The following is a 23872-nucleotide window of genomic DNA, read 5'->3' on the forward strand; positions in this document are numbered from 1 at the left end:
TCAATTATTCAATTCTTCACTTTGCGAAGAGTATGTATTTGTTTTTGAAAAAAATGGTGAAAACTTAATTGAAAACCACCCTGTAACTCCGGGTCTGAAAGTTATTCCCCATTTTAGAGAAAAAAAACTTGTAATGGCCAGACTTTGGTGTGGAGATACTGGCCGATGATGTAGATTCCAGATCCTGGTATCTCTGCACCAAACTTGGCCACCCCATAAAAAGCGCCTTATTGAGAGCATGAACACAAGACCTCGATAGAAATGAACAGAAAACAAAATATATCATCAAAACGCTATGGTGCAATATAATATTACTATTGACAGGGCAGCCTTCCTTACCTTGAATGCTTCTTTTAAAGAATGCCTTGCATCCTTCACAGGACCAAACGCCATAGTGATACCCCGAGGCATAATCACTGCACACAGCACAGAAATGTGTGTCCCTTTTTGAGCCAGGGTTGTTTGGAATGTGACTTGGACAATCGCCACCGTTCGTTTTCCTCTTTAATATTTCCCTGTTGAGAAAGTAAAGCCAAGAAGTTCAGAGGAACCTCACCGACAAATAGGAATAGGTTTTAAATATGCCAGAGTTGAACGAATAATTTATTTCACTCTCTTTGTAAAAGCGTTTTGGAGCCAGTATTAAACAGGTTGAATGAACATCTGCCAGTGAACGATTTCTTAAATGTTTAAGACGACACAGTGTTGCCCAAAAACTGAAAATCAAACTGTAGAAATGCAGAGTTTGTGATTTCAAAAGACTCTATGAGCACAATTCATACGAAAACATAGGGGCATATTTACAAGTCCCTATTGCCACAAGGACGTCACATTTTTTGACGTTCCTGTGGCGATGTGGGCTTTGCCTTATTTACAAGGCAGTGTTCAGCAACTGAGCGCTGCCTTGTAAATAAGGCACCCGTTCAGGCTATACTTAGCGTGAAAGGGTTGGGCAATGGGTGTTTTGATGTGGGCGTTCTGCCCCAACACCTATTGATTTTGACACTGCCTCATATTTAGTAGGGTGGCATAATTATGGGGCAGCGCCAAATTTAAGACAAAAAAAACCTAATCTTAACATGGCGCAATGAGGAGAAATGCTTTATTTCTCCTCGTTTTTGCTGTTTCTATGTGTGCTGCACTGTACAGCACACATAAAAACATCAAACCGCCATGCAAGATTGTTTATGTGCAGGAAGGTGTCCCTTCCTGCACATAAACAACAATTTTCTAAATGACTAGTTGCAACTTCTATGTGTGCTGCACAAAGCAGCACATGTGGAAGTCACAAATCACCATTTAAGATTGTTTATATGCAGGAAGGCACACCTTCCTGTACATAAACAATCATTCCCATAACGCAGGCCCCCTTGCACTATGGTGCAAGTGTGCCTGTGTTGGCTCTAGGCAGCTGTAATTAGCGCCAGCACAGCAGGAAACGCAGGTCTGCACTGTATTGTTGTAAATACGGTGCAGCCCTACTTTTCAAAAGTGGCAGAGCACGGTGTTAAGCCAAGAAGGCCAATGCTGCGCTCCGTCACTTTTCTTGTAAATATGCCCCATAATTCTCTGCACTTACGCCAACACATAGCTGTGATGTACACCTTTTCCTCAAATTTGCAAAACACTGAGGCACAAATAATTGAAATGTTTTTTTCTAACACATTTTCTTTTGCATGCCTGTTTTCCCTAATCATTTGAGTGTGGCATATCTGCATTGTATGCACTCCTAATACATGGAGTTAGAGACTTTGTGAAATATCGCTAAAAACTTGTTTTTTGGTTTTAAATCATTTTTTCCAGGTGGTTTCCCCCTTTCCCTAGCTTACCTGCAAATATGGCACTATTTTTCGGTATTCACAAATTGCACTTTTGTTGTAACTTACACTGGTACTGCAAACCTCCATCATTTTCCATGGGAGGGTGTTGCAGTACATGTGGCTGGCCATGTGTAGTATTGGACTTACGACTGTTTTTTTTTTTTATAGTAGCAATTTACACCTGAGTTTGTGAACACGAAAAAGTGGTAAACTTACTCAAAAGTGCAAGTTACCTTTGTGAATCAAGCTCAATGTCTTTCGATTTTATCTCCCCCTCTTAATTGACAAAGGTCTAGATTCTCCTAATTTTGGTTGATATTCTTTACCTATTAATGCTGTAGCAAAACAACTTACATTTTACATGTTGCCTTTGGATGGACACACAAACGTGGCTGCTGTCTAATCAATTCCATTCTTTGAATTGGAACAAGCAGGCTCATCATTACAGCCCTGCTGCAGAGACAGAATAGCTTTCTGCTCTCTTTTGGAAACGCATTAGCATCAGTTATCACTTGTTCCCTGCAGAATATGAGGCAAGTTGGCTTCATATTTTCTTTCCTACCACATTCTAGTTCCTACTTTTAGGGATTTGTTTATGGCCACTTAAAAACTCATACCGCATATATATTGTTAAAGCGGTTTGCTGGTGGATATTTTGCTGGCACAGTAGCATTTCCCTTTCAAAGCATGGTCACCTAAGGTGTGATTTTTGTAGATTTGTGTTGGACTTCAAACTAATTGATATAGCGTACTCTAAAGTGACAACGTTGCCACTCCTTGCCTCATCAGCAGCAAAGAGTAGGCTGAGGGGCTAAAGGTGGGACAACAGGGGAACCCAGTGACGTCATCTAGCATTAAAAGGTGCTTAAAGTCACTTCCACGGTTCCAGGCTTTTGGCAAATCAATGTCTATGGTTAGATTCATCATTTATTTTTTGGTGACATCTGTTTGCTTTTCAAACTTGTATCAATATATTCCTACATCTGCATGTGATCTTTGCATATTCACATGTTACACATTTAGCTTTAATTTTAAGTCATCCTTCAGTTAAGCATTTCTCACTCTCCCAATCAAAGGAGTAATCAGCATTCATTCCCCATTCAGCCTGCTTGTCTGCAGATAGAGCTCTCTATTTACAAAAAATCTATATATATACTCTTTTCTTGTGGGTGAATTAACCCGGATATGTCTTTCAGTCCTTTCTTAGTTGCATTTTACCTTTTTACATCTGCCCACGCATCTGAAAATTAGTGCACTTCAGTGTCTGTACTGGTGGCTATTCCTTTAGATTTCTATTATTTCCCTTCCCATTCGTTTATATCCTTCTTTTTTATTTTTACAGGATCTTGCACCTCAAGGCAGTCTCACATGGCCGCTCACATGACACTCATTCCCTCTTAATTGTGCTGAATCCTGTGAGCCCACTATTTGTAAACTAGTCGGCCATTTTGGAATGGTAATGTCCTCAGTTTATCAGATTTTTACCGTACCAATATGTCCACCATGCAATATTTCCTGAGCTCTCTTCAAATGGAATTGTGTATAATATGTCATTGTTTTTACCATTCCATGATAGCCAGCACATTGCTTTCAAAAGTGAAAACTATGTTGGAATATTAAAAGACAGCAGCGGTCCGTGGAGGGAGTTCCATGGGGCGGAAAGGCGGGGTGGGGAGGGGCAGGGTGGGGGGTACTAAACACCGGAATATGGATAATTGGAGGTAAGTAAACAATTAAATAAATGAAACGAATTTCGTAGCGCGCGCTGCACCTCAGTTTGTGATGCAGGGCGCTACGAAATTCGTTTTATTTATTTAATCGTTTACTTACCTCCGATTCTCCATGTTCCGGTGTTTAGTACCCCCCACCTTGCCCCTCCCCCGCCCCGCCCCGCCTTTCTGCCCCACGGAACTCCCTCCACAGACCGCTGCTGTTAAAAGAACGAAACACTATGTACAATACTATTGCAGGACGGTGTCTCTCTGCTATGTTTCATTTTATTTTTGTATTGCAAGCAAATGCCTGCGTACCAGCATCTGTTTTTTTCTACTTTTATTCTTTTCATTTATCTTCCACTTGCTTATGGGAGTTGATATGCCTGCTTTTTTGTGATGGGTGAGTGGATGAATGCAAGAATGAGCCAGTGGGTGGGTGAACAGATGTATGAGTGTAAGGATGACTAACAGAATGCATGTATGATGACATTTTGAGTGGCTAAACTCCTAAGTGACTGAAGAGGCAGTTTCAGTTATTCACCAGACCTATTGGCTTTGTCAATGTCAGTTGGATTTCTGGCAGTCAAACCCTCTTTTCCTTATCTATTTTTAGACAACACCCCTATTTCACAAGAGAATTCTTCAACCTCCCTTACCATTCTCGTGGAGATCAATCGAAAATGCACATGCATGCTGACATTTCCCCCCCAAAGTCCAGGTCAGCAGCCAATAGGGATATAGAACCAGGTTTAGTTTTGCAAGAGAACCACGTACACCACAAAGGATATAGTACCAGAATATTGTGCACATAATATTGTCTAACACAAATATGGTGTCCTTCTTACAAAATAGCCACCACAGTTAAATAAATAATAGACCATCAGCAGCCAATGGGACAATATTTTTGTAACCAATATTTAGGACATGAGGTTTAAGTCAAAGGATATTTATGACAATGATATTCTGTCATACAACCACTCAAATCCCTTATTTCAGTTATGAAAGTCAAAGTTGGATGGGTCTTGATCTGGTGCATACTCACAAATTTACTACTCCTTCGACAGAACAGATATATCAATAAGTTGGTGCTCAAGAAGGGAGGAGCGGCCATGATAACAGCCCTTAAGGAACAAATGTCCTCTAACATAAAACGTCTTTCAGCACCCAGTCCATGCGAAGACAAGTCACACAACAAAGTTGATATGTTGATCCTTGCGTTGTTTTATTCTTGAACAAATCCACATAGGTCTTCTAGCAAACACGTGTTTAGTCGCTAGTCCTTGAATGCCATCAACGTCCTCAAGGCAATATTCTAAATCCAAGCATCCAATAAACAAAGTGAAGAGTACATGACAGAAGGGGCTTCATTCAAAGGGTTACTAAGGAGAGTGCTCCTTCAAATCCATGTCCCGCCTACATACTCCATCTTCAAAAAGGGCATCAGAGTCTATTGCACACAAATTGCTTTATTCTGTGAGGTTGAGTTGCTGCATACTTGGATGGTTAAGAGGAATGCTAAACATTCTCACCTCCTTGAAACAGATTGTCCAACAATTTCACCTTATCAAAGGGAATCTCAACCAGGATATTAAAGTAGAATAAGACTGGATTGAAAGAAATGCTTGGTATGAGGGAATCCTCCTCTGTTCAGCAATCAAATGTCAGTAGTTTCCCTGCTTCAAAAAGGCTCAGTAGAGCATGGATTTTACCAGTGAATACGGAAATAGACATCTTTATCGAAGTATCCCCAAATGAGTCTAGGAAGAGGTACCCACTCTTTCCAGCTCCTTCTAACTATCCGAAGGCTCAGTTTTTGGAGGGTGCACCCACTCCACAATCCATTCTCCATGATTTAAATGTTAAACATTTTTTAAAAATCTGCTTTATTCAATACATACAGCAACAGGCCTAACCTGTTCTTCTCTCTACCAAGGATTTGTAGCCATCCAGGGGATTTTACTAATATGACCTGATGTGCTTCCCTGATCATCTTTTCAGTGACCCCGGCCCTTGTTTAGCTCTTCGATATTTTGGGGCAAACTCCCTCCACCCCAGACTCAACCATTATTTTGCTATTAAAGGTGCAGTCATTCTAAAAAGACATTCTATGATCTGGTTTCTATGGAATGGTAAATTACATTCAACCAGCACATTTCAATATACAGTTTAGGTGAGATGGTTTCTCAGGAATGGCGTTCCATGGAATCGTTTTGCTATGAAATCACATTCAACTGTAAAAAATACACACAAGTTCACCGATTTTCACATTGTTTTTCTTCTCTGTGGCATTTGGCACACTGTTCAATGTAACACACACACTCTACATGTGTGTGTTTAGGTGTCTGTGTGTGTAAATGATTATCTCAACTTATGAAATAAAATAATGTCTTGTGACTGCGGGTTGAATACTCTTCACATATGGTATCTTGAATAAATGCATATTTGTATTAGAGAAATTGATTTGAGTTTATGTTTATGCACTAAGGGTTTTTAATTATTCCTTGAAAGACTCGTTCGGAACACCAGCGTCTTTCCTCTAACTCTAGTGTTAGCTATGTCTTTTATGAGAACTTTTCCATGTGACTTTTTCTTACCTAGGGGGCATATGTATCAACATCTCCATTTGCGATTCTCAAATAACGATTTTTTGGAATCGCTATTTGTGAATTGCAAAACGGGATGTATCTAAAAATTCGCACAAATTTTGCGAATTCTTAAAATTCCTTAATTGCGATTAGCAAATTGCAAAATCGCAATTAAGGAATACCTTCCCATTCATTCCTATGGGCCAGGAGGCCCATAGCAATGAATGGGAAGTCTTTCTCAATTTGCGAATCGCTATTTGCTAATCGCAAATTGAGAACATTTTCAAAGGTGCAAGGGTGTCATGATGAGACCCTGATGCACCCTTGAAATCAGCATTTATGCGCATATGGCGCACATACATGCCCTAAGGGCATGTATGTGCACCTCATGGCACTTTGAAAAATGCCAAAAAGTGCATTTTTCAAAGAAATCGCAAATTACCACCAACCTGAAGTTAGTGGTAATTTGCGATTTCAAGGAGAAATTTTAAGGAGAAATCGCACAACTTGGGTGCGTGTTACATAGCATTTAAGGAATCGCAATTTGCGATTTCTTAAATGCTTACGCAAACTTAAGAAATCGCAAAATTAGTGATTCCTTAAGAATGCGCTGCTGAAATGCCTCATACATCTCATTTTGCGATTTTGTATTCGCAAACGCTGTTTTTTTGCGATTCGCAGCGTTTGCGAATACAAAATCGTTTTTTACATATGCCCCCTAATTCCTTGTTTTCAGAATTGCTTGCCTTTTGGTAAATCTTGCACTTTCTTTTTCACTGCCATAGCGATGCATAAATATGAGGTAAAATGCTTCGGATTACGTTGTAACTATGGAAATGAAAGGTTTAAAAGGGCCTACAAGCAACCGGGAAGCATAACGGGAAATGCTAGGCCCTGATTAGAATCCGCAGAGTTTCTTATTTCATTTGTTACATACTGTATAAATAAAGGATCTTAGAACAATGTCTCATGTGTAGTCGTCTACTGCTTCATGAGTTATGCTCTTGCACTGCTGTTAATACAAACAGTGAAGTGGAAAAACCCTTGATCATATACCACTATGCATGTGCTTTATAAGGACAGTGATGGACAAAAATAGACCATTTTCTGGGTATTCTATCAGTATGAGAACAAACTGTACTCTTCATTCTATGGTGTAGTGTCTGCGTTACAGACCTCGGAACCCGGAGAGCTACAGCCAATTGCAGGGGACTGCCTTAAATAGAGCTCTCCAGTGAAGTTGTCTACATCTAACAGAGTGCTGGAGTGTCTGTCTTTCCCTTAGTCAGCAGGGCCAGAGTTTAGTGCAACGCAGAAAGTTTGACGCTGTGAAAGAAACCGTGGCGTCTCTTCTTAATCTGCTTCCATGAGACCACGTTTCCTACAACACCCACAAACGAAGATTAGTCAGCAATACTGTGTGTGTGAAGGGGGGGAGGATTGCAGATTTACCAACAATCATGCTGGCATATAATATATTTTATGAGAAGCAGGGCATCACGGGGGGCTTAAGAGGCAGAGGAGAGGGAGAAGAGTGGGGATTGTTAGCGGTATTTAAACCACAACATTTTGAAAAATAAGCAATATTTTTAACATCTCCAAAACAGAGACAGGAGAAAGAGTGCATGTGTGTGTGTTTTTGATTTGTGTGTGTGTGTGTACAAATCCCAGGTGAAATCCAACAGACATCTCACCATACCCGACTGCAAGCACCTGTACCCAACTAATTACTAGTTAATACATTTATTAGGAGGTGTAACATCCCAAACTCCCCCCTGAAGCTACGCCCCTGACAACACATTTGACTAGATTTCTTGCTACAACTACCGCGTTGGCTGGTGGCATGTGCCGTGTCTGACATCAGTCTCAGTAACGGTGATCTCTCGCTACCTGTGAAAGCAAGTACTTTTTAACAGATTTTATTGCGTCGTTTGCACTTTGCACTTTGGGGCAGATTTATGTTCCCTGGCGCATCCCTGCAAATCAGCATGGATGCGCCAGGGAAGATGCGTCATGCAAGTTTGCTCTTGCGCAACCGCAGATGCGCCGCATTTACAATGCAGTGCATCGTGGCGCAAGGACAAGCAGATACATGACGCATCTGCTGCCGCAAGGTTGGCGCAGTGCCGAAGTTGCGTCGCAAGCGCGACGCAATTCCAGCACTGTTCCAACCTACCCTATCCCTAACATGGTGCGTCAAGCCTTACGCCTGCTTCAAGCAGGCGCAGGGTTTTGACGCATCAGCGTTGGGAAAGTGACTCAGTGAAATCTTATAGATTTCACTGAGTCACTTTTCAGGGGCGTACCTGTGACGGAACGCCCCCCCCTGTGTCGAAACGCCCACGTGAAACCTGACGCAGGTTTCACGTGGCGCAGGGCTTTACACCGTGACGCATCTCCATAGATGCGTCACGATGTAAATGGGGCGCAAAGTGGCGCAGGGTTTACACCGCCGCTGCGTCACAAAAGAGACGCAACGGCGGCATAAAAGGGGCGCAAGTCCCACATAAATCTGCCCCTTTGTTTCTAACATAAGTATGAATTTACCTGCGTATAGACGAACAGGCTTCGTGCACAGCCTGCAGTGCCCTTATGTAAGAGCGGGCCCGCCTTGGACCAAGGTCGGCGCACTAGCTGTTCTTGCCAGCAGAACTTAAAACTGCAAGCTGGCGCGACCACACAGCGTGTGAAGTGTCTGACATCAGCCTCAGTAACTTTGATCTCTCGCTTTCTGTGATATCCAGTACTTTTTAACAGATTTTTTTGCATTGTTTGCACTTTGCACTTTGATTCCATAATAAATATAAATGTACCTGCCTTTAGACGAACATGCTTTGTGCACGGCCTGCGGTGCCCGTATGTAAGAGCGGGCCCCCCTTGGACCAAGGTCGGCGCACTAGCTGTTCTTGCCAGCAGAACTTAAAACTGCGCACTGGCGTGACTGCTCTGCAGGCACCCCACCGGTGCGCCAAAGGCAAGACCATCTGCGCCCTTCAGCTCCCGCATTGTGCCTTGTGCCAGGACCCCTGCCCATTTTCCCTCTCAAATTTACACCAGGGAATAGCTACTTATGTATAACAACGGTGAGTGCTGTAACCCCCTTGTATGTATTTTAGGGAAACACTGAGCAAACTAACTATCTCCACAAACAGTACTTTCACAACTCCTCCACCAGCAAATAGGCTTAATCACTTTACAGTAGAAGACATTGGGGTCACCTTGACATCTTCAAACCACCCAGACCCCCGAAAAAGGGACTCCCCAACAGTAGTTAATAACCCTCAGGACATTGTTGAAAACACCATACAGTGTATTCTGTTGAATTCTCTATCCCTGATAAAGCATAAATATGAATTTAAATGCACGATGCAGCTGTCGAACCCAGATTTGGTCTTTCTAACTGAAACCTGGTCTAATGATGCTTCTGAGGCCGACTGGAACATTGCTCTACCGGCAGGATATCAAGTAGCCTGCGTAGACAGGAAAGGTAAAAAAGGGGGAGCAATGCCATATTATATCGCTCTTGCTTCAGAATAAGCATTGAACCTATCCAACAACTCGAAGCCGAGGCCATGATTTTCAATATTAAAATTAAGAACACCTTGACCTTCCTGGGCCTATTTCTCTATCGGCCACCGGGGCCAAGGTCTACATTTATTCAGTCATTCCAGTCTCTCTTAGAATCCTATCTAGAGTTCCTGACACTTACAATTTTAGGTGATTTTAATTCAGCCATGCTGCTGGACAATCTGGCGGGATTCGGTCTGACTCAAATTTTCTCTGAATCCACGCACAAGACTAGCCATAACCTGGACGGCATCTTCACCAATAATCCTAATATTATATTGTACAAAACTCTTCCCCTACCATGGAAAGATCATAATGCCATCTACTTTAAAGTACAAATCCTGGACAGAAACAGGTCCCACTTAAATAGGCCACTTTTTGTAAAGGCTCACCCCTGGCACAAAGTACATAAAAAAGAGTTTGAAGAGGCCCTTGACAGAAATCCCCCATGTGTGTTTCAGATAACAACTTGGCAGCCAACAACTTTGATGACTGGATGAGATCAGTAGTAGACCAGCTGGCTCCAGAAAAAACAAAGAAACAGAGAAGAAGCCAGTCTTCAACACTTTGGTACAACTCGGACCTTAAAACCATTACATCCAAATGCAGACGATTAGAACGAACATGGAGAGTTGATTATAGCAAGGAACACAAAACGGCCTACTATGTAGCCCTAGAGGAATACAAGGAAGCAATCAAAAAAGCTCAAATGAACTATTTCACAACTAGAATAGACACATCCAAGAACTATTCTAAGGAGCTCTATAAGACGATCACTGTCCTGTCTAAGGGGAAACAGGATAACCAGTTCATACCAGACCAAACCTTTTGTAATGAGATTGCTAACTTCTTTCAAACCAAAGTACAATCAGTCTACAATGAACTCTTAAGAACAGCCCCTAACGCAACTGAAAATAATGATAATATTATTTATGAGAATCTAACCCTTAGTAATCTGTCCAGCTTTTCTACACTAACAGCAGAGAAAGTTAACAATCTGCTGTCACTGACTAAGTCAGGGTCTCCCACTGACCCAAGTCCTCCTGCCATTTTCCATCTGGTCTCAGAAAAGATCAGCATCCATCTAACTCCTCTCCTAAATGAGGTGATTAGTTCTGGGACTTTTCCCCTGTCTTGGAAAAAAGTGTGTATAAGGCCCATCTTGAAGAAACCCTCCCTGGACCCCACTGAGGTGAAAAACTACCATCCTATACTATGTCTACCGATAGCGGCTTAACATTTTGAAAAATCAGTTAATACTGAACTAATCCTCTATCTAGATTCCAATAACCTCCTAGACTCCACCCAACATGGCTTTAGACCATGCCACTCTACAGAATCTGCCATGATCATGGCCAGAGGGGAGATTCGCAAACAGCTGGATGGGGGGGGCTGTCCTTATTCTACTTGACCTATCAGCAGTGTTTGACACCGTCAACCATGCGGTGCTAAGGCGGCGGCTGATGGCAATAGATATTAAAGAGATGGCTCTAACCCTACTCTCCTCTTTCCTGACATGTAGGGAGCAGAGGGTGTGCTAGGACAACCTGAAATCAGAGAAATGTTTCCTTCCATGTGGGGTACCACAAGGCTCAGCACTATTGCCGACCCTATTCAAAATCTATGTAACCCCTCTGGCGAAGCTAATCAGAGCGCATGGTTTCACATTGATCTCATACGCTGATGACACCTGGATAGTTATATCTATCTCGTCGAGGGTTAAAATCACAGCCACCAGTTTCCATAATTGGCTGAAGTGCATCATGGGATGGATGAATCTGAATTTCCTCAAGCTTAATACAGATAAAACAGAGTTCATAGAGTTTGGGAAGGGTCCAACTATATGGAATCAAGCACAGAGGCCAACTCAGGCAGGTAACTGCCCCCTCCCATCTGCTAAGGTGAGAAACCTGGGAGTGATGTTCGACAATCAGTTAAACTTCACAGGACAAATAAATCTCCCACCTTCCTCATGCTTCTTTCTATTGAAGATCCTATGTAAGATCCTGCCTTTTATTCCTCAGGTTCTCAGAAAAAAGGTAATGAAAGCACTAATCCTTTCAAAAATAGACTACAGCAACTCATTGTTTTTGGGCATTGACAAGTATCAGACAGCCAAACTACAGTCGTGTAGAATGCCGCAGCACAAGTACTACTTAACATCCCTAAATATCAGTCCATCTCTGCTAGTATTACGCAGCTCCATTGGCTTCCTATCGCACAATGTGTTGAATTTAAAGCTCTTTGTTTGGTGCATAAGACACTCTATGGTGGGGGAGCAAAATCTATTTCTCTGGTACTCCCCGCGACGGACTCTTAGATCAGCTAACACATGACTAGTTAATTTCCCTAAAATCCAAAAAGTCAGACGGGGAGGGAAAAGCCTATCCTACCGAGCAGCCAAACTCTGGAACAGACTGCCGATCACTATTAGGCTACAGCCTAATAGGCTTCAGTTTAGGAAAATGGTCAACACTTGGCTATTTCCCCCCAAATAATCTCTGTTACTATGCCTGGACAACATACGACACAGCATTCTCATCGCCAAGATGCCTCCGCATTCGTGCAGTCTACAAATACGTTACTTACTTACTTACTTGGAAGTGAGATGGTGCAAAACCCAATCTAAAAAATTTCACAGAACAGTGGTAAAAGTACAGGAGAGGATTTAGCCCCAGCCATAGGAGGAAAATGCCAGTTCTCAGATGGTAGCACCAATATTCTGACAGGCCTGGCATTAAGCTAGCAGCACTATTGTGCCACTTCACCTTTTGGTTTTTATTATCCCTTTTTAAGATCCTTTCAAGGTCATCTAGACTTGAAAAGGTAGTTCTCCTCCCTTGTCAAAGCGTGTACATCTGTTGAATCTCAATACAAAGTTAATGTAAAATACATATTTTTGGTAGCAAATACAGCCCTTGCTGTTGTGGTTTCAATAATAGCCAGGGTAACAGAAATTATACAGTTTTGGAGTTCTGCTGTTTCTACACAACCATGTATTTATCGTACTTGCCAAAAGTTGAAACATTTGCTGCATAATTTGCCAATTGCAACAAAAAAATAGTTTTTAGTTCAAAGGGATCAAAAGTTTCTAAAATAAATGTAGCACTTGTCACGCATCGCAATGGCAGACTTTCACTTTTTCGTTGTTGATTGCTGTATGTATGTATGTGTGTGTATTTGTGTGAATTATTGTAAAATGCAAACTTAGCTAGGGGAACCAGAGCGCTATAAAGGACCAGAAGCCAGGTTATAATTCAATAAGTCAAGAGTTTTTATACGGTGCAGCAGGAGGAGGTTTTTAAGTAGTTAGTACAGCATGAAGAGTTAATGAGGTGCAGAGAAGAACAAGATACTTACCTTTAATAGCACTTTTTCTGGTGGATAATCTATCTAACCAAAGATTCCTCACGTATTAATTCTCTTAGGTGCCAGAGTAGATCCGTAAACTTTGTGAGCAATGGCTCCCATGTGCCAATAAGTGGTGCCATCTGACTCAGAAAAGACCTCTCCCCACTTCCAAAAGTGACAGTTACGGAGTCGTATACAGGAGCTACCTCTGCATGCTGATGTCAGTTCCCTTTTCTCTGCATCCTTCAAAGCAGATCTGGAGCTCCATTCCTGAACTTTTGATGATATCTTACAAACCTTCAAAATGATTTTGCTGACAGCATTCCAGAAGATGTTTACCCCAAAAATGACAGGCTTCAGCTGTGTTTTACATGTAGAAAGCAGATGATGGTTATGAGCCCGCATCACATCTGTTTCTGATATCTCAGATCGAAGCATTATTCGAAGTCATGCAACAAACGCTCCTTAATGCATCTAAAAATCGTAGCAGGCAATGACAGTCCAGTTTAGACTCCCAAAATCTTCTGGCATGTGCAGACTTAGGCAGTTTAGGCAGCTTATTAACTTCAGCCAAGAAGTCAGGCGGACTTTAACCCATGTGCGTTCCATGACCTATTTGGGGAAGGTGCATCTAGGGTAGGGGTCAGTCTTGTCAGTCTGCAGTATTATTCATTAGTTATTAGGGAGTTATATAGCCCTTTTTCCCAATGGATGAACACAAACAAGAAATTCACACTATATATTTCAAAGGCTCAGTCAATGATATCCTTGTGTTTGCTTTGTTCGCCCTAAGTTGGCAGGGTGTGCCCAGACGTGGGTCCCTTGCTCACTTTGTCACTGGATTCAAGCTAGCCTGACTGAGGTAGGGTGTTCCACTGAAACCGGTCCCAGGATGCTTGTTTCTGGTTCAGGCAAGACCTGGATTGGCAGTTCGGGCTGTACTGTTCCCATGAGGCACAGGATCAAGACTGATTTGCATATAGCTGGGTTTGAACTGAGGTGGCGAAGTGAACTAAAGAACGATGATGGATTCAACCCAGATCTGTGACTGGGAGTGAGTGTATGAAAAGTTTCAGCGTTCCGTCCATCATCTCCTTGTGTTTGCTAAGATGAGATAATGTCTTTGTTGGCCGCTGTGGGTTTGGAGAACCCCTTAACGAAGGTGAAGAGTTCGTTGCCATTGTTGGAGCAGGCTTCAAGTCTAAGAGTTAGGACCTTTTTCTTTGTGTTTTGTAGTTGTTGGTGGTAGAGGTTGAGTGCTACTTTGTATGTGGATATTGCAGGGGTGTTTTGGTGAGTCTCCATTTTCTCTCAAGCAGTTTGCAGTGGTGCTTGGAATACCTAAGGTGGTTCCCATACCAGGTGGGTAATTTGTTGTTTTTGTAGGTCTTGTTTCTGATTGGAGTGGTGAGGTTGGAGCAGTCAGTGAGCTAATTATTGAAGAGCTTGGTGTCGACAAGGAGGTTTCCAGTGCGGTTGGGGGGGCATCCCAGTAGAGTTTTGGTAAGTTTTCTTTGGCTATTTTATCCTAGTGTCTTGATGGCGCTTTGTGTTTTTTGGGGTGACTTGGTGAGAGGGTATCTTGAAATGTATGATGTATTGGTCAGACCATGTGAGTGAGGTCATGTGGGGGTGGTGATCCTGTTGGTGGAAGATAAAATAGGGTTGAGGGTTTAGCCTGCTGTGTGGGTTGGTCCTTTAATGAGTTTGGTGAGACCAAGGTTGCTGAGGCTTTTGAGGAGGGCTAAGGAGTTAGGCTGTGGTGTCTTCCAGGTGGAAATTGAGGTCTCAGAGGAGGATGTAGTTGGTTGATCTGATGAAGAGGGGAGCAATGAAGTCTACAATATGGTTGCAGAATTCGCTCGGGGATGGTAAGCTAGGGTTCCCTTAAGGGTGGCGTTGTAGTCTGTTCAAATTTTGAAGTGGAGTTGTTCCGTGCGGTTGGTGTCCGAGTCCGTGGAGGTAGAGGTAGAGCAGTCAATTGTGTTTTTTTGAATAATCGTGAGCCCTCCGTCTGGTTTGTGGGTTCGGTCCTGGTTTATAAATTTGTATGAGGGTGAGATGACTGCGGCGATGTCCGGATTGGAGGCTGGGTTGTGCCAAGTTTTTACCAGGAAGAGAAGTTTGGGTGTGTTGCTGTTCAGGAAGTCCCAGATTTCAGTGGAGTGTTACCCAAGGGGTATTTAATTGGTAATCATTAAATAACACCATCGGTTAATGGAAACAGTCTGTATTAAAACTACTCCCACTCTAACTTCTAATCTATCTAAATCTATCTTAGAATCATACACTCATACGAGTTTCCCATATGATCTCTGACATGCATACCTTTGGTGCATAATAAAGGTGTTTGCATTATGCTATTGTGCTTTGAGAAGGCCAATTTTATCAGTGCTGTGATAGCCTCCAGTGCCAGTGATAGAATACAATTTTAAAAATCCTAATAAATTACACATTTACTGACTTGAGACATGAAAAACTGAAAGTACACATTGCACACATTAGAAACAGTGTCAAATGAAAGGGAAACAAGTGTAGTAGAAGTACAATAAAAGCGTGCTTTTAACTGAAAAAAAGGTAATACTAATACATATAAACGAGTTGTACTAATGATAGATACTTATGAAAATGTTTGGCCACTGTGCAGAGGAAAGCCTTGAAGTTGAAATGTATCTCTTTCTTGGAAGAAATCAGATTAGCATCTGAAATCTGTAAACCAACTGTGTTGAGGAACCAATTGATCTTGACTAGTGTTTACAAGCAACCATATCTAGCTAACGTGTATAATTCTCGTCACCGGTTTGTGCTCACCCGTTTTCTCCTAATTAGGGGATGTCCCCCAGTGCACAGCGATTGCCCCTTTGGGGTTATGTTTAGAAAAGAAAGTAATCTTGCCGATGGTATCAGTTGTATAATGGCGTTTTATTCACATCAATTTAAAACATTGAGTTTCTTCAAAGTATCAACTGAAAACATTGAAACTCCATCCACATCTGCGGTGCATTTTTTAGACGAAGGCACAGGAGATCGGGCCGACCCAGGAGGAGCCAAAGAAAAAGACAAAGAGACACCCAGCGTGAAAAATCCACCGAATACCAGCAGGAAGGGCCAGGGCAAGAAGTAGGCGATTTCAATAACCTGGTGATTAACATTTCCTCTTATCAACTATCGACGAGTGAGATACGCACCTTACAAAAAGGCCAATCTTTCGTCCCCACCACATTTACCAACACTCTGGAATTAGAAATTAGTTTTTTTAAATTCATGAGAAACCTGCATCTTAGGAATTACTTTGAGAACATGGTACCATTCACTGAAACCAAGGATGACAACTTATTGAAAGGATTGAGACCCCGGAGCACCTTTTTGGACCCAGTGAGTCACAAAAGCCTTGACACATTTGAAGACTTAGTGAAGCATGATCTACTTTCGTTAAAATTTCAACACAAATCCAAACATTCTAATTTGAGGGTCAAAGATCGAAACATTCTCAAAATCTTAGCCAACAATCCATCCATTGTGTGTCAAAATGCTGACAAGGGCGGCGCCCTTGTAGTCATGGATAGCAACTTTTACAAAGAACAGGTAACCATGCATGTCATGGACCCCAATACATATGCGGTACTAGATCACAATCCCACCAATCAATTTGCGACTATCTTGCAAAACATTGTTCAGAACGCTGTTGACAACGGTGTGAACACAGAAAAAGTGAACAAATATTTGATCCAAACCAATCCCAGGCCACCATCGTTATATATGCTACCAAAGGTGCATAAGGATCTGCACCGACCACCCTTTAGGTCGATTGTTTCCACCAAGGGCAGCATTCATGAGCCGGTAGGCAAATGTTTAGATAAACACCTTCAACCATTTGTCACCAGCATCAGCACATATGTTCAAGACACCACAGATTTTATCATCAAAATTAACCAAATTACTATCTCCCCGGATGAGGAAATTTGGATGTGCACAGCAGATGTGAAATCTCTTTATACCTCGATCCCCCATGATTTAGGCACGTAAGCCATTGAACATATTTTATTATGCTCTACTCTGGATTTAGACTTACAAGTGTTCATTATGGAACTTCTGCAGTTTACTCTTTACCAGAGTTACTTCAAATGGGACAACAAATGGTACTTGCAACTATCCAGAACTTCAAAGGGCAACTGTGCAGCACCAACATATGCCACTATTTTTATGCACCGTTTTGAGGAACAACACATCTTGAACACTGAACTTTGGCAAGCACACAAAAAGATCTTTTTACTATATATAGACAATATCTTTATTATATGGTCTGGTCCACAGAGCAAACTATTGCAAGCACTGGAACAACTCAATAACATAGATGACCGCATCCAGTTCACGTTCGATGTACAACATGACACCATACACTTTTTGGATGTGCAGATTCAGAAGGAACACAACAAATTCAAGACCAACATCTTTCGAAAAACTACGGACAGGAATAGTATCCTGTATTTCAACAGCTTTCATAGAACAAATCTGAAACACAACTTACCCTATTCACAGTTACTACGAGTGAAACGCATCGTATTGGATTCAACCCAAAGTGCCATACAAACTGAAGCCATGCTCACCAGGTTTAAAACACGCGGATATCCAGCCGGAATCCAAGCTAGAGTGAGATGCGCCAACAGAGAAACAAATGATCTTTTAAAAACCAAACCTAAAAAAGCACAAAACCGCATGGTAGTAATATCTAAATATTCGACCATGAGCCAACGTTACAGAAACATCATCATGAAACATTGGCCATTGCTAACGTTGGAACCTGACTTCAACTGAATATTTACCCATCAACCGATCTTTGCCTACACAAGAGGTCGCTACTTGAAGGAACTACTGACTAAAAACCAGATGACACCATCGTAACCACATACAAAGGCCTACAACCTTGTCACAATTGTAGTAACTGTCACAACACCATTCCAGGATCTACAATATCACACCCGATGAAAGGTATGAACATTAAACTAAAGGTCAATGCAACATGCAACACATCCAATGTCATTTATTTGATTAAATGCCCCTGTGGCTTGTGTTATGTTGGAAAAACCACCAGAAAAATCAGAACACGTATCCTAGAACACAAAAGCAGCATCCGGACAAAAAACTTGAAATCTACATGACTGCACACTTTTTGGATAAACAACATAATATTTCTCAACTAAAGTTTTTGATCTTGTACGCAGTGGAAATAAAAGCAGGTATTTATAACAACAACAGGCTGCTACAGAGAGAGAATCATTGGATCTGCTTCTTGAACACGATGCACCCTAATGGACTGAACGACCAAATGGAATTCTTATGTTACTTATGATCTATCACTCCACCCATCTACATGTGTTTTATATACCTCTACTATGGAGAACATAGTGATTATCATGTTTTGAACCAGTACAATTATTTATTTACAAACGCTTTTATTGGGTCATCGCTCTTATGCACTTCGTATAATGTCATTGTTTACAGCCGATTGAACACTCTTGTCCCACAATTATCATTCATCCACACGTCTTTAACAGAGTCACTGCTCTTATGTACTTTGATTTTTCACTACCGTGTGCAGCTGCACTATTTTTCTTTTGTGACACATTCACTTCGTGAGGTATTGGTTTCATACCACCACATTGTTTTCTCACCATCGTTTAGACTCGGCGGCACCCTCCACTTAAAGATGGCACCCGCATTATCGAGTCGGTTTATTTGCACATCACATGATCGGCTCACGCACACCCCGCTTGTACACTTCCGTATTGATAACGTTTTCAGTTTCCCACACAACATTATTTGCAATCATTCGACACACCGGCAGACTCCCGTAGCAGATTTCCAGCATTCGTGTCAACGTAAGTTTTTCTTAGCGTAGGCTTCTACGCGTCACAGGTCTCGAGCGTTCCACTCGAGAGACACTGTCTGATACTCGCTGTTACTTTCCTTAGGTTGTATACGGATATTCTCTAACGGACTACAAGGTTCTGTAAGACACCAGTTTTTATGCCTTTGTTCATCACTTCGGGCTATAGATTTTCACCTGAGAATTACCGGCTGCATGCGCACATTAACACCATGTTTTCCCGGTGCTCCCGGCATATGAACATAAAGCTCACGATCTCACAATCAACGTTTGCATGCAGTAGCATTTCTTGAATCTCCTGCTTTACTCGCAGACCTTTAAAGTTCACCTGTCACTTGTGCATCATGTTCAGGGTCTCACTTTCAACTCGCTCATGTTGTGTAGCTTTTTAAAATTTTTGCTCCACACGGTGATTGCCCACGCGTCGCTCATGTTCACTATCTTGATGTTATTGACATTTTTTCATCCGATGATGATTCTGTGCATGAAGACCTGATGTTTTTCTTACCTTTATCATTTATACCCTTGTGGGATGTGTCTGATTTGTAAGCGCTATATATTTTTTGGTTTTACTCACAGATGGGTCACCCGGACGAAGGAGACCCATCGAAATGCATCGGGAATGCTGTACATTGATGTTTAAATGTAAATGGATTATCTGAACTCAAGATACTTTGAAGAAACTCAACGTTTTGAATTGATGTGAATAAAACGTCATTATACAAACGATACCATCGGCAAGATTACTTTCATTGCTAAACATAACCCCAAAGGGGCAATCGCTGTGCACTGAGGGACATCCCCTACTTAGGAGATGCACCTTTGATACTTTCTCTAATGCTGACATGTTTCTTGACCTAATACAATGGGACTTAAACAGCAAGTATAATGTTGCATTATTTGTTCAGTACATGTGTAACTTGTGACATTCCTGAATGTTTCTACAATGTTCACAGAGAGTTTTTCCTGTGGGAACAGGATGTCAGCTTTTGCTAAAGATAGCAACTTTCTATTTCTTTTTCACCGATGTTAGGCCTATGTGGATTTTCGAATCTTTCATTTCTCATGACTAGTGTGAGAAAGCATCTCACAGTTGCAATGTCCTAGGTGACATTATGTGAATCTAAGCATATGACTGTCTCCTGATGGTGGTGTGATGCTACATCACTGGAACTTTTTACAGAGACTTTATTAAAGAAAAAAACCCCAAAGGAGAGGCAATGACCGCCATTCTGATTTTTCTTGCTCTGGAACCAGGACGCTATGCTGAACAATTTTTGATGTTCTTTAAGAACCATCCTTTTACTTAAGGACTGTCTTGCTGAATGCTGCAGATGGTAGCAGATGGACTAACTTTCTTTGCTGAACAAACTCATTTCATATTACTTTGCCCAATGCCTAATGGACTCACCCTTAACAGACTCTAAACCTGAACCTTTTCCCATTTTTCTTGAGATGTGGGACTCTGTAACTCTGTAAACTGTTTATTTCAGGAAAAACTATCCTTTTAAGCTTAGCTTAAATGGTTGGCATTCTGATGCAAACTGTGATATTCTTAACTACCATACTTAAAAGATTACTTGTTGCAATTAATTGTGAATCTTTAATACAATAACCAAATTAATTAGCATTCCTTCTGAGTCTTATATTGAGTCTTGTTAAGTCTTCCATTGAAACTGTGCTATTTTACTGATGTTTTAAATGCATTGTAGGGAGAATCAGCAAGCTTTTACTGAACATTAATTCTGCTTCTTTTGTTCTGTGTAGCCATAGCAGAGCTTTTGATCTTTATGATTCCAGTCTGACTTAACTTCTTCAGGAGGTTACGTCTTCCCTTAGTAATTCTTTATTTCTATAATATGTTTCTGAGAGTGGTGTACTTAAACCTGATCTAAAATGTGTGAGTTGGCTGTCAATTTATGGTCCTCTTTGGACATGTAACATGTTGTTTGGTTACCCTAATTTTCACTCTTCCTATCAGCAGAGAAAGATTAATCAGAGGATCATTGCCTCTGTTGTAAAGGGAAATGCTGCAGACTTTCTAATCGCAAAGGGCCCAGTATGGTTACAGTAGTGAAGAGAGTAAACATTTTATCACACTTGCACTGCAACACCAGTCTATGCCCTCAAATTCAGATGTCTGCAGCATCCAGCATGCTCTGCTTTCAGATCCTAGCAAAAATCTAAAGGTGTTACTCCATTAAGATTCCTATTCATCAGACTTAAATACACTTCTCTAATTGATATGAGAAGACCAAATCCTTGTAATTAGAATGTAAAAGAAAGTATTAGCATACAAACTATATTGCACATTTACAAAAATCTACTGCACATAAATTCACACATTAATGCATAATGAATTCGCAATTGGTGCACTATGAACTGGTAATAAAGGAACTTCATATGATAAAAGTGTGCAATTAATACTACATGAAACACAGGTTTAAAAATGAGAAATGTGTACATGAATACATTAAATCTAATTAGCGGCATCCAAGTATCAGATTCAACAAGGGACTCGGACCCAAGTACAAACATGTTTGCTTCACCAGGCAGGGGTCGTTTTTTAGGAAGAGGACTAAGAAAAGGCTGAGAAAAAAGACAGCAACCCTGAAGAAAAGGAGACAAAAATACATAGACATACAGATGAGGGATGGAGACGTAACTCCAATCCATAAAATCTCCAAGAGAACCCTTGATTGCGATGAAAAAAGCATATTAGAAAATGGTTAGCTATCATACCTACAAAGCGTGCTGATTTTCACTGAAGTAAGTAGGGAGCTCTTTAATTTTTTTCCATACGTTCAGACTACGAGCATTTTTTGGAAAGTTAGATACACCAATGCAATCGAGCAATATGAACCTCCATAGGTCATCTACATTTGTTCCGGCACGAAAAATGGCAATTGAAATGATCACATTCAATAAAACAGTGTTGAAGGAATTGGTTAAATTTGAAAATAAAAGCAAGAACACCAAGTTCAGTATCTCCAAACAAGGGTCCAATGCCCTCCAACATCTAAAAGAATCAGACACATCATCGTGTATCCAGCATACAAGGAAGATGCGATTGTGATACAAGGAAAACACTGAATATGAAAATTAGATTAAAATTCAACTCAGTAACACTGAACACCACAAAAAAAAGTATCATGATTCAATAAAGGAAATTCAGGCAGAAATATCTTGGACCGAGGTCGATAGCTACATGTTCATTTGTTTGATTAATAAAAATCATTATTCATTTCTTTGAAAAAATCAATACAAAGTTCATTTAAAACAGTGAAAGGCACAATGTCAATAACATAATATGACTTAAAAATTAATGACATTTAATATGAGCTTTCCAAACTTAATCAATGCACCTCTATATGAGGTCTGGAAAAACTCTTAATAACTAATAATAAAAGTTTAATAATTAAATATATTTAAAAGACAAAATTCCCAACACTTTTATACTCTAAAAGCCAAGTGCAAAATCTGGATAAGTCCAAAGAAATGTATAATCTAAAAAAGAACTGCGAATTTGTGAACATTGGATCAACCCATAGTCTGCTTGACGTTGCATAAGTGACTCAAGAAGCGTTACCTTTCTCTGCTGGTTGCACAGTGCAACAAGTCCCCATGATGATAGTGCTCTGTAGTGCCAATTCTATATATTTTACCAACCAGCAGTTTACCTGACAATCCATTCCTAGCAGGCACTTCAAAATGCCAGATTCAATTGTATATGTGCCCAGTCTACGAAAACACAGACATAAAGGTGTTCGACGCAGTTGTACCAAAAGAGGACAAATGCAAATAATGTGCACCAACAACACTTTGTGAAACATGCATCCTCTTCAACACGGGCAATTCTTGAGCTGAGAAGCACTGAGACCGTATTTCAGGGAGGAGAGCTTAGCTAAGAGAAATCTGAGTCTTATAAACTTGTTTCTGACCTTATGTTTCAAATGCATCTCCATATAAGGCTGAACAGCCGGGGATGTATAAGCTGGCAGGAGTAGTGTGCCACATGAAGGCTTGCAGAGGTCAATCATTTTTCGATTATGGGAGTCCACAATAGCTGCCATCCTAGTGATAGTTCTGAAAGCATCATATTGTAAGTTGCCCTGCCGTTCTTCTTGCATGGTCAATAAATCTAATATCCTTTTCAAGTTAGCAATCCCATTCGAGGTATACACTTTGGCCTGAACATTCATTTCCCTCCAGATGAGATTCTTGAAGGACTTGCCCTCTGAACATCTCAACCTAAAGCAATAATTCAAACACTGGAGATCAACTAAGGATAAAACGCAATGGGGTATTCTTTGCAGAAGACTAGAAATCGTACGAAAATACTGCACAAAAGATTTCACAATCTAAGTTTAGCTCAGCCCCATATGAGGCTGAGCCATAGATAAGTGTGGGGACACGTTTGTCCTTATCAGGGCTATTATTGACAAACCAGATGGGCTATGGAGTTTGTGCTAAAGTTTCCTCAACTTGTACTGTAGCAATTTTGCTCTGTTACGCATAGCCATAACATGAATATGATGACAACATTTATTATTCTGCCACACGCCTAGGAATTAATAAGATTTAATCGTAGAAGACTGTAATTCTCCAATCCACAATAAATGGGCTCTGCTGGTGATGCCATCCTGGACTATCTTCATTTTTTCCACATTGATCCTGCGATCTTTCACATTATTATATTGGTGGAGGCAGGTTAGTGCTCATTGTAGACCAATGGGAGTGCAATCTGACAGAACAGTTTGATTGGCATATTGTAAACCTGGAATATAGGGGGAAAATAAAGTTTTGGAGAATAAATCCTTTCCTTCTTGGCTCTATATATTGACCATTCTTGATGGGCTTCTGAAGTATGGTACTTAGCAAAGCACTTTACCAGCCGATTAAGATCTTTCTTCATGGCTTGCAATTCAGTAGTATACCATAAATATA

At 41.0% G+C, this 23872-nt stretch overlaps 1 protein-coding gene across 1 annotated transcript in view; it reads right to left on the minus strand.

The window, feature by feature from the left end:
- The window catches only part of ESR2 (estrogen receptor 2), a 557334-nt gene that overhangs the window by 448510 nt on the left and 84952 nt on the right, over positions 1-23872 (minus strand). The window contains exon 3 of the mRNA XM_085626206.1: positions 340-515. Within this exon, the coding sequence (XP_085482332.1) occupies positions 340-515 (176 nt within the window). The remainder of the gene's footprint in view (positions 1-339; positions 516-23872) is intronic.

The sequence above is a fragment of the Triturus cristatus genome, chromosome 9 (assembly GCF_964204655.1).
Source record: "Triturus cristatus chromosome 9, aTriCri1.1, whole genome shotgun sequence".
NCBI lineage: Eukaryota > Metazoa > Chordata > Amphibia > Caudata > Salamandridae > Triturus > Triturus cristatus.